The following is an 18527-nucleotide window of genomic DNA, read 5'->3' on the forward strand; positions in this document are numbered from 1 at the left end:
CGCAGGCGCCTCCAACAGAAATGCCACTCATTGATCCTTTTAAATTATTTTTTCCTTATTTTCTCTGTTGTCTCTCACCATTCTAGCAGTATGGAGGTACAGGGGCCTCTCTGCTCCCCTCTTGCCTTGCCCGCTTTGGGTTTCTTTCTTCCCACATGTTTTGAATGGAGCAGGAGTGAGGGCAGCCGATCCTATTTCACAAGCGCTTGGACTCTTGCAGCACTCTCCCTCCTGTCCAAACAGATCGTTTACAGAAGGGGCCTCTATTTAAAGAAGGAACTGAACGTTCAGAGCTGGTTTCTGGCCTTAAAACGCTGCCGACCGGCTGTTGCCTTTCAAAGAGTCAGGCTCCGTCTGGCACGCTCGAGGACCAGCTTTGACGCCAGGCTCAGCAGGTCGACACAGTAGTGCGAGGGACTGAGCATCGTGCAAAAAATGTGCTCCTTTATTTGCCCAAGATCGATGAATCCCAGCAACGCTGGGTTCAAGATAGCGTGCCTTAGCCATGGCAGCTTGATGGGCCGTCTAGGCTTGGGCAAACGTCATCTCTCTGTGGTTCTGTGAGTGAGACAAGCTCACAAACGAAGCAGATGGAAGAAGAGCTTTCAGGTGGGCTTTGTGATCTATGTATAGCCTAGAGAGAAAGACCTTATGTGTAAAGGAAGCTTGTAAGGAGTTAGAGGAACATTTAGTACTGGAGACTTTGGTACTTCAAAACGCTCAGGAGGGGCGTCCATATGGGCTCCAGAGAGGCTGGCTCTGGTTCTGTCATCTAGGTGACTTCTGTAACAGTGTGAGGTGACCTATTACTGTCCCAGTACGGCCGCCACTGAAAGTAGGTGCCTGAGGTTGTCCAGTGGCTGGTGGCTGATGAGTTGCATCTAAATGGTGGCTACACTGTAGGAGTGGGATTTCCAATACCTGTATTTATGGTTGCTTCCTGTGCTTTAGACTTAAGTATCCTCATAGCCATATAACTTACTTTCAGATATTTTGTGGAGAGGGTTTGGATCACCTGGTACCATGGCTGAGGCAGAGGTGGATATAGGAGGAGGGATGGCTTCGAATGTGCCTGGAATGGGAGATCTTGTCTCTCAGGGAAGAGCAGGGTCCAGCCTCCTCATGAGACAAAGACTCTAGGCTGTGGCTGACCTCAGAGGAGACGATCACTAATAGCAGGCACTTCTGATTCACTCCTACTTGGTAGAGGCTGTAACTTCCCCTTTGCCAGGGCAGCAAGTTTATTACAGCAAAACCCATGCGTGAAGTCTCACCCTGGGTGGAAAGTCCTTGCTTGATAGTTGCTTCTTTCTCTTGCTTCTCTCATGTCTGCATGCACACAAAAAAAAAGGCTATACTGTGTCTGCAGCCACCTTCTCCAAGCACTAGGGAATGAGACTGCCTTCAAGTAAGCAGAAGAGCTCTTGGGTTGCATGAGAAATTTACTACTGGAAGTGGGAATGTGATTCTCGGTGACTCTGGGCACAGAGTGTGCCAGTAAGCAAGAAGCATGGGGGGGCCTTGGCAGTGGAAGGGGAGGATGTGGCCCTAGGGGAATCTGCAGTGGGAAGCTGTGACATGTCTGTCCCCAGCTTTTGGTAAAGATGTCTGTCATGGTTCTGTGCTGCCTGCTTTGTGAGAGAGAAAGGGATGAAAAACCCAGTGTTATTTCCTATGATGGCTTGGTTCTGGGACCTGGAAAATCTCTCCTATATTGAACAAAATTCTGAATCTAGCCCATGGCAAGGCCATCAACTTTGCAGTGCAGCAGGCTCACCCTTGGCTGTGTGATGGGCAGCAGGTACCTTCAAATTATTCAGCAAACCCAGGACTTGAGTGGACCATCTAATGAGCTCCAAGCCAGCTTTCCTTGGGTGGAGCCCCACAGGTTATCTTTCTTGAAGGATGGCAGGAGAAGGGAATCTGAAAGGCAGTTTTTCAGCTTGGTCTCTCAGCAGTCTTTCACCTATGGCTTCCTTGCCCTGGCTGCTTTGTGCATTGAGCAGCCGGTCACAGGCGCTGCGTGTCCAGGGGAGATGACCTTTCAGAGAGGGGAGCAGGCTGGAAAGGCAGCTTCCTTCTGGGGGAAAACCTCTCTTTGTTCGTTCTCGGGTTTCAGGGCTTGGCCTGGGGCGGTCGAAATGGGACCCTTGTCCTCAGAGGGGCTCTGGAGGCCCCACTTCTCATTAGCAGATTCAGTTCATTCAAAGGACCCATTTCTTTTCAGCAAGGAGGATTGATATGCAAAGCACCGTGCAGATCCCAGCCCTACTGGCGTTCAGAGTGGGGGTGTTTATGGCTGGACATGTCCTGGGAGCAATCCCATCTTTTGTTTGCTGATTTGCTCCTGCAGGGCTTAGGGAGCCCCATGTCCACTTCATATTCCACTCTGAGATGTATCTCCAGGCACCACCAAGTCCAAGCCAGGTCCAAGGCACCATTCTTCCTGGGGTGGAAACAATGACTTACTCTGTCAGCGACACTTTACTCTTTAGGTGCTGCAGAGGGGACTCTGATCCACCACCCCAACTCCACCAGGGGAAGGTGAGGTCCTGGCACAGCAGGGAATAAGGCAAAGCCTTGTGTTTAGCCATCTGTTCTTCTGATCACAATAGCAAAATATCTCTTTTTTTTTTTTTTTTTTTTCGCCCCATATCACAATTTAGGCTTGGAAAAAAATCCCCAACACACTCCAATACGTGTGAGAAGCGGGAGCATGTGTGCATGTTTTTATTATCTTTTTCCCCTCCGCCGCCTGAAATGCCAATTTACCATCCCAGCCACCAGCTTTTCTCCACTGTGGATGTTACTCCCCTGAGCCAGGCCTGCCCTGGTGGTCAATTAGCTGGATTACATCTTCTGCTCAGTTCTGGCCTGGCAGCAGAGCAGCAATGAATCTCACCCTGCTTTCCTTCATCTGCTGCAGCTTTTGCTCAAAACAGCTGAAGGTCAGTTCCATCCCCTACCCATGGCAGGGGCTGGGGCAAAATGGAGGAGAGTGGGATGGAGGAGGCTGGGTGGCCATGGGCAGTCTCTCGTGGTACGGTCGGTGTGGCTGGAGAATTTGAGACACGCTGGGTTAGCCTCTGCAAATAAAGGATTGATGACACTTTGCAGCTGTAACTGGAGCCTGCTAATCCTGCCCTGCTTAGGAAAGGGAAAACTGCTCTGCAAGATAAGCTGAGAGCGGATTGCTCCAGCCTGCTTCAGCATAGCTCCCCAACATCACCCTGCTTCGTGGCCAGACCAGGAGCCTGGTGTGGAGATGTGTGGGCTGCTCAGTGGGATGTGTGTGTGCACAACATTTATCCGTGCTTTTCCAAGGGAGGAGTGCCACTAAGACACGGTTGACCCCTTTGTGCCCACAGGTTGGACTGGGATGATGGGCTGTTTGCAGAGTATTATTGGAGGAGTTGAAGTTGATTTGCTTAATTAGATGGAGTTGGGAGGGCTTGCTGCTCCAGAAGGATGTAGCAAAGATGGGCTTGAAGCTGCTGTAGCTGGAAGGACAAGAGGTGTTTCGTCCACCAGTGGGGTGGTTGGCTTGGCTTTGGTTGGCTTGTTTTCTGTTGTCTACAAGGACTTCCAGCCTGCTTTCTGCCACTAAACCACCTCTGTTCAGTGATCTGTTTGTGGGGCAAGAGGTACAATTCGCTCTGACTTTGAGTCTACCTGCCTCCAAATCTCAGATGGGAACCCTATAGTTGGGATTTTCACTGCTGAAGCTGATGGGAGTTGACCACCAGCCTGCAGTGGAGCATCCATGAGTAGACCCAGCTTGTGGAGTCAAGACTGGAAAGAAAAAAAAAAATTACATTTGAACTACAGTGCTTCATTTGACCACAGTGTAGCAACAACTGGGTATGCAGGGACAGGGTCAAAAGTTCCCATGCCCATCTCAGCTACTAGCCACTGGTCAGCAGGAGCAGGATGCAGGGTAGGACTGGAAAGACAAGCTTATCAGGGAGGCATATTTTTCAGGGAATCTGGGATTTTTTTCTAATCACTGCAACATTGTGCCTTATTTTTCTGGATCATTTTAGGGGGATTTTTTTTTCCACCCCAAAGTCATGTTAGTGATGATTTTCCAGACCTTTTGATCGTTTTGCTGCCATATCCTCCTTCACTATGGCAACCCTTCTGGCATTTGGGATGGGGTTGGGAGAAAACTGGTGCAGATTCTTTGCCAGTGCTATGAAATACATATCTCTCTTCTGCAGTTTCCATGCCACATGCAGACTGCATCCTCCTGAAGTGATGGAGAGCTGCTACTGGGAGCTGAGAAACTTTTTGGCATGTGATAAATTCCCTTCTCCCATTTCCCACACCCTAAAATTACATTTTGAGGGTAATTCAGCCTTTTTTAAAAATTTGGGGTGGATTCAGGAAATAATTGGGACTTTTTCTCCCTCAAAAGATGGGAAGTTACTGGTTTGGTTGTTTTGAAATTGATCCAAGTTTTTATTATAAAAAAGAAAGAGGGGAAAAACAACAGTGTGAAATGGGAGGAGATGATGTCCCTTTTGATTCAGGAAACAGTTTTGATTGATCTGAATTTGGGCTGTGATAGGAGTTTCCAAAACTGATAGTGGGTAGGAGGGTGCTGGGGGAAGTGCCATTGCCTTGAGCATCTGATGCTTCTGCTGTTGGTCATGGCCTTGGCTGGGTTTCCAGTAGGGCTTGTTAGCTATAGCTGGAGTTGGTTTCTGGGTCTAGATGGAGCATTACTCTGAGCTGATGTGGAATTGCATACCTTATCACAGTTAGGTGTGTTTTATGGACTTGAAGGAACACTTCTCCACCTTCGAAAGCATCTCTCATGAAATAGTTGAAGTGCTTTGTTTCCAAACAGCCCTGATAGACACTTCTGTATTGAGAAGAGAGGTGGTTTGTAAGAATCTGGGGTAGCTTTGCAGTGCTTACAGGTACAAGCCTTTCTTTTTGATTTGTTGCTGAGATTTTGGGTTTGATTTATGGCTTTAGACTGTGAAAACTGGAAATAACCCATCAGTTTCACAATGTTCCTTCTTTTTCTGGAAAAGAAATAAATAAGTAGATGCACAAAAAGCCATTTTGCCAGCTGAAATTTTCCGTGCTTCATCTCATGGCAGCCTGTTTTGGAAAATCTGAGCAAAAATCTGTTTATCCATTTGTAAGTTTTGGAAAGGTTGGAGTGAGGAGGGGAACTTTTATGTCAATTGTAAGGGAAAAAAAAAACTTCTCTGAATTCCTGCTTTCTGAAAAGGTGTGTGTCCATGCATTTGGAAGTTCCCAGCTTCCGTTTATCTTGGAAATAGGTATTTGTGTTTTGATGTTGATTTTTATTGTGGCTTTTTGTAAACATGGTGAATACAATCCAACCAAGATGATTACTTAATATCAAAAAGTGCTCCACCTTGGTTACAAAGATTGTTGATGCGCATTGAAGGTGGACACTGTGTGCTCTGCTGAGAAGACACATTGCCATCTCTTGCAAACTGGCAGTGTGAAGACCCAGCTGGAGGTGCTTTAGTATCCTTCACAAAGCTCTGAGAGTTCATTTATTCCTCCTGAGAGTAGGGTCTTGAAGGTGACTTTGTGTTCAAAGAAAAGATCTGAGACACTGGAGTTTCTTTTGTGTCTGGGATTTGCTGTTGCAGAAAAACGTAGGCTGCAAATATACCTGCCTAGGGCAAAAAAAAAGTGGAGTTTAAGTAGGTGCATGGGGTCTGGGAGCTTTTCAGCACAAAGAAGTTTGGGAAGAGCATCTCAAGCCCATCTGGACAAGAGAAGGCTCCAGCGAGACCTAATAATGACTTTCCAGTACCTGAGGAGGGCCTACAAGAAGGATGGAAAGAGACTGTTTACAAAGGCCTGTAGTGATAGGATGAGGGGCAATGGCTTCAAACTAGAGAAGAGTAGATTTAGACTGGATGTTAGGAACAAGTTCTTTACCATGAGGGTAGTGGAACACTGTGATTCCAGCTCTCCTGGCTTGGTTGTGACTACACAACCAAGTATTGAGTATGAGGAGGATGTGGACAGTGAGCTTCAAGCCATTTCATAGAATCATAGACGCATAGAATGGTCCAGGCCAGAAGGGACCTCCAAAGGTCACCTAGTCTGACCTCTCTGCAGTCAGTAGGGACATCCTTCGCTAGATCAGGTTGCTTAGAGCCCTATCAACATGTAACTGTCCTCAAACACAAGGCAGATACAGGAGCATTTTCCTACAAGGTTCAGTGCTGTTGACCTTCAACGCTCACAAATGTAGAGTGAGGCTCCAGTGAGTATTGAGATCAGTTTAAAATAAGGTGATTCATGACTGGTGGTGTTAGCAGGGGCATTTGCTGCATCGTGGCTGTCCTCTTGGCTGGTTGTTGACCTAGAGGGGTAAAAGTATGTTTAAGGAAAACCAGTGAGCTCTTGTGACTCCTGAAGCTGGATCCTCCCTAGCCCAAGTGTCTATTACAATGGTGGTTAGATTCCAAAAGGTCAGAAGAGGGCTGATGTTAAATGTGTGTTTCAAAGCCTGGCTGTGGGCTGCATGAGTTTGGGCAGGAGTTTTGGAGTTCCTGAGGAGAAACTGCCATGCCTTTATCATCCATACCATCCTGGAGAGACACCCACCTGTCCAGGAGAGGATTTAGGCTAAACCTTGTTTATCCAGTGTCTGGGTGATATGTCCATGCTTCAGTGGCAGATGAGTGCCTTGGTGTGGAAGGAGACATCTCACCCTACTTGATGAGAGGATAGTGAGAGCAGCCAGCAGTGCTTGATTAGCATGTCAAGCATCTCTGGTTTCCCCATGGGAAAGTCATACCAAAGACCAGCTCACAGCCCGAGCAGAGGAATTTTCTGTCTCTCTGGAAACTCTGTATTGGGTAAGTTGTTCTCCCCCCCTCTGTACATCTTAGGCACAGTGGAGGCAGGAAAGAAAACCCTTCTGAAAATCACAACCTAATTACTCCCATCTGCTCCAGCACTGCTTCCCATTTCTGCCTGCCAGGATGCTTGTCTCCGATGCTAAGTAGCACATTATTTTCGATAAGTTGCAATCATTTACTTGAAATCTCCTTCTCCTTTAAAATGTCCCCCTGGAAAGGCAATTCAGCAAGTGGGGAATGGGCAGAAACAACCACAAGAAAACCTGTCCAGAAGCAGCCCAGCTTGGGCAGGAGGGCGAGCACTCCTCCCACACTCATTAAACCTCACAGCAGGTTTCTTTTGAGGGTGGGTTTGTTTAAATGTCCAGCTGCTGCAACCAGCTCTTGGCTGGTGGTGTCAGCAAACAAAGCTGAGGAAGCCAGGTCATGCAGTTGGGAGGGGATCTTAACCAAGCGGTCCCAGCAAATTCCATGGGACCACACTTTTGACTACTGAAAGTCAATGGAGAGTTGAGGAACCAATGAGCATGCCGGCTCTGGAGGACCTCTTCTTTTGTCATCAGCTTATGTTGGCTTCATGTCATTCAGTGTCTTCTTATTCCAAGATGTCCCTGATGCATCCCTGAGGAGACTGTTCCTGTTGCTCTACCTTGCCATAGCCTCCTCTATTGTCTTCTGCTTGGTCTTTGGCTTCCATTCTCAAAGTCCTGTCTGGATGCTAACTGTGGTGAATGCACACATGCAGCAAAACTCAAAGGGAGACAGGAAGGTGAGAAATGGCAGGGAATGCTGTACCACTGCAGCTGACATTCCCTTGTCAGTGGATATATCTCATGCTGGGAGTCTAGCCAGGACAGGCTCCTGTTTCCCACATTTCTTGAGGTTGAGGACTCTGACCACAGTAGGAGAAATTGCCCTTTCTAGAGGAAAGGTAGAGCTTGAAGGTTTGAGCATCCTTTTTCATTGTCACTGCTGAGCTACAGTCTCCTGCTAAGCTGCCACCATCATATTTGGTTGCCTTCCTAATGTTGTTCTGCCTGTGTTGGCTGTATACCTCTGAGCTGGAAGATTTGGAGGGGGTGGACATAAAAGAGTTGCTAAGCTGAAGCGTTGTGGGGTGGCCTTGGAGAAGAGAGGTGGTTGTGTGCATGGCTCCTGTGCTGATCTGGCTTCTCAGGTTCTTTTGGAGAAATGCTGCCAGGGAAATGGAGTAAATAAAGCAGAGAATGCTGATGATGACTTAAGAGGACCAGGAGGATCCTGGTACCCACCTTTGTGGATCTCTTAGGTGTCTTCACAGCCCCAGGCCATCCTCTGGGGTGTAGTCTGTTGTGAAGGCATAGGCCAGCACCTTGTTTGGCAAAAGCTTTTTCTCCTGCCCCGTGCCCAACACCCTGGATGTGTGTGGACTGCGTGACTGCCCCAGCACTCGTGGACACGAGGCACATGCCGGGTGCTGGCTGTCTACCTCATGTGCGCACAGAGCTTGCTGCTCTGCAGGTGCTCCTCAGAGATACCAAGGTTGGTGGGATATGTCTTGGAGCATCTTAAAGCTTTGGTGAGTTGATGCAGTTTGCATCGCATGTCCCTGCATTGCAGGGTAGGCAAGGAGCCAGGGAGCTATTTTTGGCTTTGTCTCCTCACCTCATTCCCAGAGGCAAGTCCTTCCACCACCTCTCCAGGGCCTGTATCAATAGCCACACCACTGAGCCAGCCCAGGATTGGGTCTTCAATGATGTTCTCTACACACTGGCTATGATACCTTCCTTAAGAGGGAAAAGAAGCAAGTGTGTGAGCTGGGAGCCATTTCCCAGCTGCTAGAATAGATCTCCATGACCCTGGTGACGTCTGTGACCGGACTGTAGGCTGGTGGCTTGGTGATCCCCAGCTGCCGGCATCGGTGCCGGTGACCCTGCTCTGACCATGCTCCTCAGTTGCCCTCTGTGGCCAGCGCTTTGCAGTGGTGCAAGCAGGGGCAAGGCACAAGGCTTGGCTTTGCATTTTCAAATACATGTATATATTTGCCTGTGTGCATATATATTTTTTTTTATTTTTATCTCTCTCTCTCTCTCTCTCTAAATGGATTTGGAGGCAGTGGGGGACCTCGGTGAGGGCTGAGCACCCTCTAGTGGCATTTGCCACCACTCTGGGGGCTGCCAAGCCAGCAGGAATGCAGCCAAGGACAGAAAGTCTTGCATGAATTTTCCTCCCCCTGCCCTGGCTGCCAGTCGCTATCTTTCTTTTTGTTCTTCCCTTCCTCTCCCTCCCCCCCATCTCTTTACTCGTGATCAGCACATGGTAGGTCCTGGGAATGCCAGGGCAGACATGCTGGAGGTACAGCTGGACCATCAAGGATCACTCTGCTTTATTTACTATGTTTTAATTTAGTGGGAAAGCCACAGCAAGTTGGGTGCTGCCTGTGTCAACCCACCCAGCTGGCAGAGCGGGAGCCACATCCTATCACAAGGGGCATTTGTGAGGGTAGGAGCTGCCCAGCACCCCTGGCATGAGGTACATTGGATCTGGGCACAGCGCTGGGAAGATAAAAAAGGTGCTTATAAATAATAATTTTGTCTTCTCCTCTGCTGAGCACAGCTTTTGAGGATAAATAGACAGCGTCAGATCTGCTTAGCCACATTGGCCTTTCTATTTATTTACTCCCCAGCCATATTTCAAGCAGGCAGCCAAGTCCATGCAATCTCTATATGGTCCCAGCTGGGTTTGGGTCTCCGCTGTGGGAACGAGTGTCCATCCATGGGGTGCTCGGAATGCACAGCACAGCCGGTGGGTGCTGGTCCCAGTGTGTTGCACAGCAGTAAAGCTCAGGGGTTATGTAGTGCTTTTCATCAGGAAGGAGCTCTCTAAACATAAACTAATTAATCACTCATGCCTACCTGAGATTTTTAATCTAAAAATATTTTTCCTTTTTGAAATCCAGATGCACCTGTTTTGGCAACTCCTCGTTTTGATTTGTTTATTTGGGGAGTTCTAATTTATTTTATGTTTGTTTTGTTTTTGTTTTTTTTTCCACCTGTGTTGCTTTGCATTTGGGCTTTTGATGTTCTTTAATTTAGTGGTGTTTCTTCTGTGCTGGAAGAATAGTGATTTGATCCTTCTTTTTTTCCCTATGAAGTTTGTCTCTCACATTCTAGCACCTCCCCACTTCCTTCTTGTTAAGGATTTTACCTACATTTACCTCCTACTTCAGTTTATGGACTGCAGACCCGAAAACATTTTCTTGATGGAATCAGGAAACCCCTTGGATTTATTCACCAGTGAAGCACATGGGTGGGTGCCAGCGGTGCCATGGGAAGTCTCCCCTGGCAGAGGGAGATGCTGATCCTGCCTCCTCAGGGCTCAGCAATTGGCACCCAGCTCCAAATTTGACACCATGCCCCCATCCCTCGTTAGATAAACGATCCTTCCTAGTGTGGAATTGTTTATTACTAAGTCACCTTATTGGCAAATTTACTGTTGTTGGGCTTTTTTCAAGCTTTCCTTTTTCCCTGACCTTCCCCACTTTGTGGGCAGTGGATGTTTTAATCACAAAAATGTCAATAAATGCTAGAGTCTGGAAAAGAATATTTTCAATAGTTTGAGACTTTAAACAAAATGTTTTTTTAGTGTTAGCCAAGTCTCTCAACAGGGTCTTTTACTTGCATTTTACACTGATAGTAACTTAGAGTGAGGAAGACTATGCTTAGTGTCTGCCTTTTTTTCTTTTTTTTTTTTTTTTAGCTTCTGTGTTTTTTGCTTCTTATTTCCAACTGATTTTAGACTTTTGTTTGTTTGTTTGTTTTAATGATGAAGAAAATCACTTGCTCTTGTTTGCACTGCACATCTAGGGGGTCAAATTCATCTGGAGTGTAAGCGGGCATGGTTCTGTTAAAATCCGTGCAGCATTGCCCAGCTCTGGATGTGCACCAGTGTGTGCTCTGGGGGAGTGTAGGGGGTGTTTACAAAGTGCTTTGAGCTTCCCATCCTGAGATGGGGAAATACTTTTAATTCCTTTTAGGGAATGCCTTTTTTGTTCACTGATCAAGGATTTATTTGATTTATTTTGCAGTTGCATACACCTGTGCATGTGGAAATCTCAGGTTATATTTCTGTGGTCAAACACAGACTGTGGGGGGATGCACACAGGGTACCTCTGTCCTTCAGGCCTGGGAGATCCTGAGCAGTTGAGGTGCTCCCATTTTTTTTTTTCCAGGAAAGCCCTTGCAGAAAAAGGACTTTTACTCAAAGCAATAATTGAGTTGGGGAGTAAAAAGCCAGGGGGAAGAAATTTTCTCCTCAGAAAGTCACTCTGGGAGGATTAACTTATTGCTGCCTCTTTTCTCAGTGTGGTTTAGACTTCACTGGAACGTCCGAGTTCCAAAACAGAAGGCGTTTTCCAAAGAATTACATTTATTTTGTACATTTTTCTGCTTCTTTTTCCACAGTGTGGCTAAAAGCATGGCCTTGCAAGGTCACTCTACCTGTATTTAATGATGGGGAAACTGAGCCACAGTCAGTGCTGGGCTCTCTCTGTCTTCCTCTGCCATCTGGGGTTGATGGCTGATGCAAATGGTGTGGGATCAGGCCATAAACCACATGTTGAGTGGCATTAGAGAACCCCAGGGTGAGCTGAGGTCTGGGCTTGAGACTCCCAACTTTCCATCCCATACTTGAGTCAGGATATGAGTCTGGCAGCAAGAATTGATACGTTTCTTGTTTTTATGGTTGGTGTTGCTAGCAGTTGTGCTGCGTATTTGAACACAAAGTGTGGCTTTCTGGGTTACCTCTGCTGTGAGCTCTCGAGTGGTTCTGCCCTGTTTCTTCCCTGAGGGGAGCTGGTGTGCCCCTCTCACTGCTGCTGGGCTGAAGAGCCATGGAGCTGTGCTTGGTGATGAGCACTTGGAAGACCAGGACTTAGACTTGCCTGTTTGGGTACCCATGGGAAAGGAAGAAAAAGCTCCATTAATGGGCACTGAGCCCAGCTCATCCAACTAGATGAGCATCCCCTTCCCTGAGCTAAGCTCTCTCTCCCTTTTGTGTTTCCTGCAGTGCTGAGTATCCGGGGAGCACAGGAAGAGGAGCCCACGGACCCCCAGCTGATGCGGTTAGACAACATGCTGCTGGCCGAGGGGGTAGCAGGCCCCGAAAAAGGAGGTGGCTCAGCCGCTGCGGCTGCCGCTGCTGCAGCATCAGGGGGAGCTGGCTCCGACAACTCGGTGGAACACTCTGACTACAGAGCCAAACTCTCCCAGATCCGACAGATCTACCACACGGAGCTGGAGAAGTACGAGCAGGTAACAGGCTCTTTGTGGTGGAGGGCAGGGCTGGTAGTGGTGGCATGGTGAGACCAGGGTTCTGGAGCAACCAGGAGAGCCACCATCCATTGCCAGCACTGTGACATGGATGTGCACAGCCTGGATCGCTACTGACATCTATTGTTAGGAGCGTATGGGCAAATGCAGGCTGTTGCTTACTTTGCAGTGAAAACCAGCTCCTGTAGATGTGGGACAGTATTTTGGGTTTGGTTGGGGTTTTTTCGGGTTTTTTTTTGTGCTGGGATGCTGTGCAAGAGTAAACTCAGCACGGTTTGTCCCTTTGGTTTTCACTTTTCCTGGTTTTCACTTTTCCTCCCCTAATACCCTGCCAAAAATTTGCCCTGAGAAAAGGGAGTCCTCTTCAATGTGCTGGCTCGGTGCAGGCATTTTTCCAAACAAGGATTGAATCAAAATCTTCCCTGAATATTTTTTCTGCTTGAAGAGTTCTTTTCCAGCGGACGAAAAAACAGAAGTATTTTTTCTTGTGGAAAATGATTTGTAGAAAAAAAGTAAAAGCAAAACTGTGGGTCATGAATGCAGCTATGGGTAACAGTGACAATTGCATGAAAAGCTTCACAGGCCAACACTTGAAACCTGTTTCTTTCAAATGTTTCCAGATGTTTTGCAGAGCTCTTCTTGCTGCTGTGTAGCTTGCCCTTATGGTGAATGTGATTTGTACCCTGAGGTTGTGGTTTATGGGGCATGAGCATGAAGCATCCCTCTTTTTTTGGGTGCAGGACAGGCTCAGCAGCCAGGGGCCAAGCAGCATTTTGGGTCTCTGGTTTAATGCCATCTCTGCCAATGTGATAGATCTGCGAGCAGCCATTGGTGCTGGATGAGCCATCCCAGCTCCCATTTTACCTGATTAACTGGATGTGTGGTGAGGCTGGGACAAGTCTTACCCCTTCAGGTGCCATGTTGCATCTTCAGACCTACACCTGGTATAGAGCAACCTTAGATGTGTGCCCCTGGGTCAGGGTGGCCAGACAGGGCTCTAGTGTTGGAGAAGCTGAGTGTGATCACACTGTAAAAGGCATTTCGGTAGAGGGTTAGAAGAGGAGGGGGTTGACAGGCCCCAGGGAGCAGGCAAGAGGGTAGGTTGGAAGAATGACCTTTGGTGTCTATCCTCAGCTCTCTCTTGCTGTCACTTCCTCAAGGCACAGAGACTGGGTGGTGTGGCACAAGGGGGCCTGAGCCATCTCGAGTGGGTAGGAGTGGAGAGCATGTCAGGGCTTATCTTTCAGCCCCTAGGCTGAAGAGGGAGAGACACCCTATGTCCTCTGCTGCTTAAGCCCAAGGAGAGACCCTGTCACAGGCTTCAGGGAACGACCTTCTATTCCTTCCTTCCCATGGTTGAGAGCTTTTGTTGTTTGCTTTTCTGATTTTATTTCTGCATCGTTTTTGCTCCTCAAAGGGGCATCTAGGTGAGAGAAACCTTTACCCTAGCCCCATGGGGTGAGGTGGGCTGCATCTTTCCTTTTCACAGCCGAGGAAAGGGTTGGTTTTGCCACCAATTTAATTTCCAAATGACTGTGTCAGTCCACATCTCCAATATCATCACCCACAGTCCTGCAAACCTGGGGTTCAGGGTTTCTCAGTCTCCACTCCCCCTCCCTCCAATCCCATTGTTGGTGGCTGAGGTTGCTCAGTGCCTGGCTTCTGATGGCGTCTGTCTGCTACTGTGACAGCACAGCGCTCACTGGCAATTTTGCCTTTATTGCTCTTTATTTCACGCCAAGAGGAGATGAGCTGAAATTGCTTGGGCATCTAGGAGCAGAGGCACCCAGCTGAGAGCTCACCCTGGGAGATGGGAGCTGTCTGCTGGTGATGGGCATTTGGAGGGGCTCTGCTGGCCTCAGGGATGTCTCCTTGTTGAGTCTGAGCTGTGGATGTGGATCCAGCTTGGAAGGGTGGGAGAAAGTAAGTCAAACCCGTGTTGCTAGTCCACAAAATCAATGTTTCTTTTCACTGCTAGCACCTTTTTCCCATTGTGGGGTGGGAACTGGGGGCAGTGCCCCTGCAGCAGCTGTCTGTGTCCCAGAAGCACTGACCAAAGGCTTCTTGAGCCATCAGTGTCTGAGTGCTGTTCTCAGCTTGGTTCTGGGAATTAGGGAATCCTGTCATGCCTGTGAGGTTCTTACGGGGATGGACGAGAGGACAATGAAGTGGCCTTCATCCAGCCTCAAAATCCCCCTGTCCTCCTTCGACACACTGCCCTGTCCTCACAGCACAGCATGGAGAGAGCAGGAGCAGCCAAGCAGTGCTGTGCCAGCAGCAAACTAATTGGGATTATTACCTTCTTGCCCTTAGTTGTCAGGGTTCCTGCCTCACTCAGGTTTTAATTATTATCGTTATTTACTTCTTATCTGATGTGCTAAGAGCACAGAGCAGTGCTGTTGTTTCCGAGAGCTGCTCCTGTGAAGCGCAAGGGGCTCTGCACACCATGGCGTGCTGGGGGCCAGCTAGGGCAGCAGGAGCAGGGACAGCAGGTGAAAAAGGTTCACGCTCTTCCTCAGATACATCAACAGCTCCTCCAGTCCCATCCAGAAAAACAATGTCTAAGACTTCCATTGTACCTTAAGAAAGACCTAGGGCTTCACCTACCCTAGCTCCATCTATAATCCCTGAGAGCCAGCACACTCTTGCTCTGGGTTTGCCCTAAAAAGCCCCAGCCATTAAGGCCTCCACTTGTGTTACCTCTCTGAGCAGCACTGCCTCTGTACTGTCCTTGACACCATGGAATGACCTTCCGATCCTGGGCTTTCTTTTGCTTTTCTTGCCATTCCAGGCATGCAACGAATTCACCACCCACGTGATGAACCTGCTGCGTGAGCAGAGCCGGACCCGACCGATCTCACCGAAGGAGATAGAGCGGATGGTGAGCATCATCCACCGCAAGTTCAGCTCCATCCAGATGCAGCTGAAGCAAAGCACGTGTGAAGCCGTCATGATCCTGCGCTCCCGGTTTCTGGATGCACGGTGAGTTCACCTCACCAAATCTTTCTCTCTATGCACCATGCAGTACTATTCAGGCCTGGAAGAGACGTTTTGAGGTTTTGGAGTGAGTTCAAGTCTATCTGAAGGGCCTTGTGTCTTGGTCTGGAGCTGCAGAGGTTATTTAACTTTTTTATCCTGTAGTTGTCTGTGGCTCAGCAGGGGAGGAGACAGCAGTTCAGGACATCCAGCTTCTGTCTCAGCAAAGCTTCCAGCTGTACATTCAGAATTTCATATCCTGGTTTTGCTGTGGCAGATGGAAATTCTGTGGCATATTCCAACAAACCTCTGTGATGAAAATGTGCCCTTCAGTTAAGGATGGAACCCTAATTGTTCATTCCATCTTGTTCCTTCTAGATTTCTGTTTTTCTCCTTCTGATTCCATTGTCCTAAGTTTTGATTTGCTGTAGAACTATTTCACTCCTCAAGCTGGTAACATGCATGCTGTGGCTTTGGCTGCAGCTTGGGATGAGGAGGAGAGGCAGCTGCACTGAGGGTACAAGGAAAGAAGTAGCAAACAGATAATGCCCAGCTGTAAATTGAACAAACTTCCCCAAGGATAAATCCTGCACTGCTTTGTCAGCATGGAGTTTTGCAGAGTTGCAGTGATGTCTATGACCAGGGCCACCAGGTGTTGGGAGTCACCTTCCCAGGTGGAAGAGCTAGGAAACAGGGACTGACTTGCTTTGGAAGGTTCTGAGAGAGGTATCACCTGCAAGGTGCAGATGGGAATCTATTGCACTCAATGCTATCACCAGCAGGGGACAGAGGGAGGGAAGTGGGGAAAGCCAGAGTATCTAAGTTACATTCCTGTTTCTGGATCCCTAGCACTTATTCCCTTTCCTTTTCTTTTTATTTCTCTCTCTTCCCTCATGCCAAGGCGGAAGAGACGAAACTTCAACAAGCAGGCTACAGAAATCCTGAATGAGTATTTCTATTCCCATCTCAGCAACCCTTACCCCAGTGAGGAAGCCAAAGAAGAGCTAGCCAAGAAATGTGGCATCACAGTCTCACAGGTGAGAGAGATCAGAAATGCAGCAAAGACAGCTACTGCTAATGGGAAACCTTGGCATGGTGAAGGACACTCTGGGTCTCAGTCAAGTCAGTCATGACCCAGTGCTGAGCATTTAATTACTAAATGATTTTTGCACAAGTTAGTGTAAGTGGGTGGGAGGGCAGATGGTGGACTTGCAGACTGAAGCCATGGATGGAAAAGGAGAGTTTGGAAGAAGATTTAGGAGGGACAAAGACTTCATGGAATATCTGTGTGTGCAGCCAAGGTGCTAACAGTACAGGAATGATGTGGAGTGGCCCACAGAGGTAAAGTCTTCTCAAAGAACTAGTGCTGAGCTGGCTTGCAAGAGCTAATTTGAGCTGCAAGTCCATTCTTCAAGCCAAGGGATTTGAAGACAGTAGGAAGAATTGCGCAGATTTTGCTTGATAAGGTAGAATGGACAAGGTCATGGTGGGAAGGGTTTGGGTCAGACAGGCTAATGGTTATAGTTTGTGCTCAAGGAAGGTGGGCTTTCTCAGGGTCATTTCTCTCTGTCATTACTCTTGCGCTGCTGAACATGACATCTCCCTGACTTGCTTATCCCTCAAAGAAAGGTGGTCAATAAAGACAAATTGAATTATTTCCATACATTCAAGGCAGCCACATTCCTGGAGTCTGTTGCTTTGACCTGGGAGCTACTGGGATTTGTGAGGAGTGCAGTCAGTCCTTGAAGTGTTCAGCTGTACATTGCTCAGGCCTGCCCTTCTTTATATCCCCTCTTTCTGGAGCAAGCTGCGTGATTGAAAGCCAGTCTGTATGGCCTCTGGTAGTCTTGTCCTCATGTGAGCTTAGTGCTCTGTCTAGGCTCCCATTGCATTCCCCATCCTGGGCCACTTGCCAGCCCCAGGCACATGCCTGTTTGTCACTTGAGTAAACTGAAGACAGTGGTAGCATCTGGTGTCCTTGTGAGAGTATGTCTGACTTCAGCAGGAGCAACAGCATCCAAGGGTAGGTGTCGTCACCACGTTGAATGCCTGCTGAGTGATTCCGATTGCATCCCCTGGGTCAGAAGACCCAAGTGTTGATTCTATACAGAGTTATCTATGAGAAACAGCACATGTTGGTTTAAGTAAAACTACAGCTGGCCTGATGCTTCCCCTCTCACATTTAATTCATCTGTTCACACATACAACTTTTCCCTTGCAAAGAGAAAATGCCCAGGAGAAATGCTACATTTAGGATTTTTTTGATTGTGCTGTTTCAAGGCTGCTTTGTGCTGCAGTCTCCCAGGATCTACCATCCAAAGAGGATAGAAACAAACACACATTCAGGACTCTCTTATTGCCAAAGCTAAGAGAGAACATGGGACTGCATGAATCTGTTTCAAGTTGTAAGCAGAGTTGATCTGAACTCAAAAGACTGACCAAGGCAGGTTCTTTGCTTCACGACTTTTAAGATCATCAATTGTGGTAGCCATTTATCCTAACTTCTTTCCCTGTGACCCTCAGAGTTCACCCACTGGCCTGCAGTATTTGAAGATAGGAGAGCCAAGACATCCGTCCCTGTCACAGGACAGAAATGGCCAAGTGGGGAGATCATGAAGGAGCACATTGTCATTAATGAGAAAGCTCAACCAAGAGGTAGAATGGAGCTCCTCACAAGCAGCACCTGCTCCTGGTGCCTTTGAAGTGTTCATTCTCAGATCTGTGTTTGGTGCTGGTCAGTTACTGCCTTTTGTCTCTGCCAGTCTCTGCAGGGTATAGTTTCCTTTTCCTGCTCTGCAGCAGCACAAAATTGTACTTGCAATTCAGTAGCTTGTAAATAGGTGCATGAAGCCACCTCTGCAGCTTTGTGCATAGAAAGAAGCCGCTGAATGCCCTGGAAGTGTTGCAAATAGAAAGGAACAAAAACATAGGTTTCAGTTATCAACACCCAAGCCAAAACAATTTCCCTAAGTTGAGGAAAAAATCATGAGCTTCCCAAGATGAACATCGAGTATTGTCTTCTCTGTCTTGGTGCTTGGACAGTCCATTTGGAAGAGATAGCAATGATGTACTTGCTTACCAGCATGCAAAGGGAAATTGTCCTTGGAGCTCCATCAAAGAGGTTGATCTGTTAGTTCAAGATTGCAGCACCAAGAGATCGTAGGAGTGCTGAAGTTCTTCTAGGAGAGCTGAAGCATCCTCTGGCATTTGGCTATTCTCTTTTTCCTGATGAGCTTCCTTAAAAAAGGTCAGTAGTGGCTGGAAGTTGTCTTCTGCTTAGAGATGAGCATGTAGAAAACCAATCCCCTGATCCTCTGTGCTCAGTGTTGTTGAAAAAGCTGAGAGCTGCTTCCCAAACATAAGTTGAATATTTCCC

The 18527-nt window shown here is 47.8% G+C and overlaps 1 protein-coding gene across 3 annotated transcripts in view; it reads left to right on the forward strand.

Annotated features, from left to right (window-relative positions):
* Positions 1-18527, forward strand: part of PBX1 (PBX homeobox 1) — a 129414-nt gene that overhangs the window by 93216 nt on the left and 17671 nt on the right. For all 3 annotated transcript variants that reach the window (XM_054384088.1, XM_054384089.1, XM_054384091.1), the window contains exons 3-5: positions 11913-12157; positions 14967-15157; positions 16053-16188. In XM_054384088.1, the coding sequence (XP_054240063.1) occupies positions 11913-12157; positions 14967-15157; positions 16053-16188 (572 nt within the window). The remainder of the gene's footprint in view (positions 1-11912; positions 12158-14966; positions 15158-16052; positions 16189-18527) is intronic.

Source organism: Indicator indicator, chromosome 10, assembly GCF_027791375.1.
Source record: "Indicator indicator isolate 239-I01 chromosome 10, UM_Iind_1.1, whole genome shotgun sequence".
In the NCBI taxonomy this organism is placed as follows: domain Eukaryota; kingdom Metazoa; phylum Chordata; class Aves; order Piciformes; family Indicatoridae; genus Indicator; species Indicator indicator.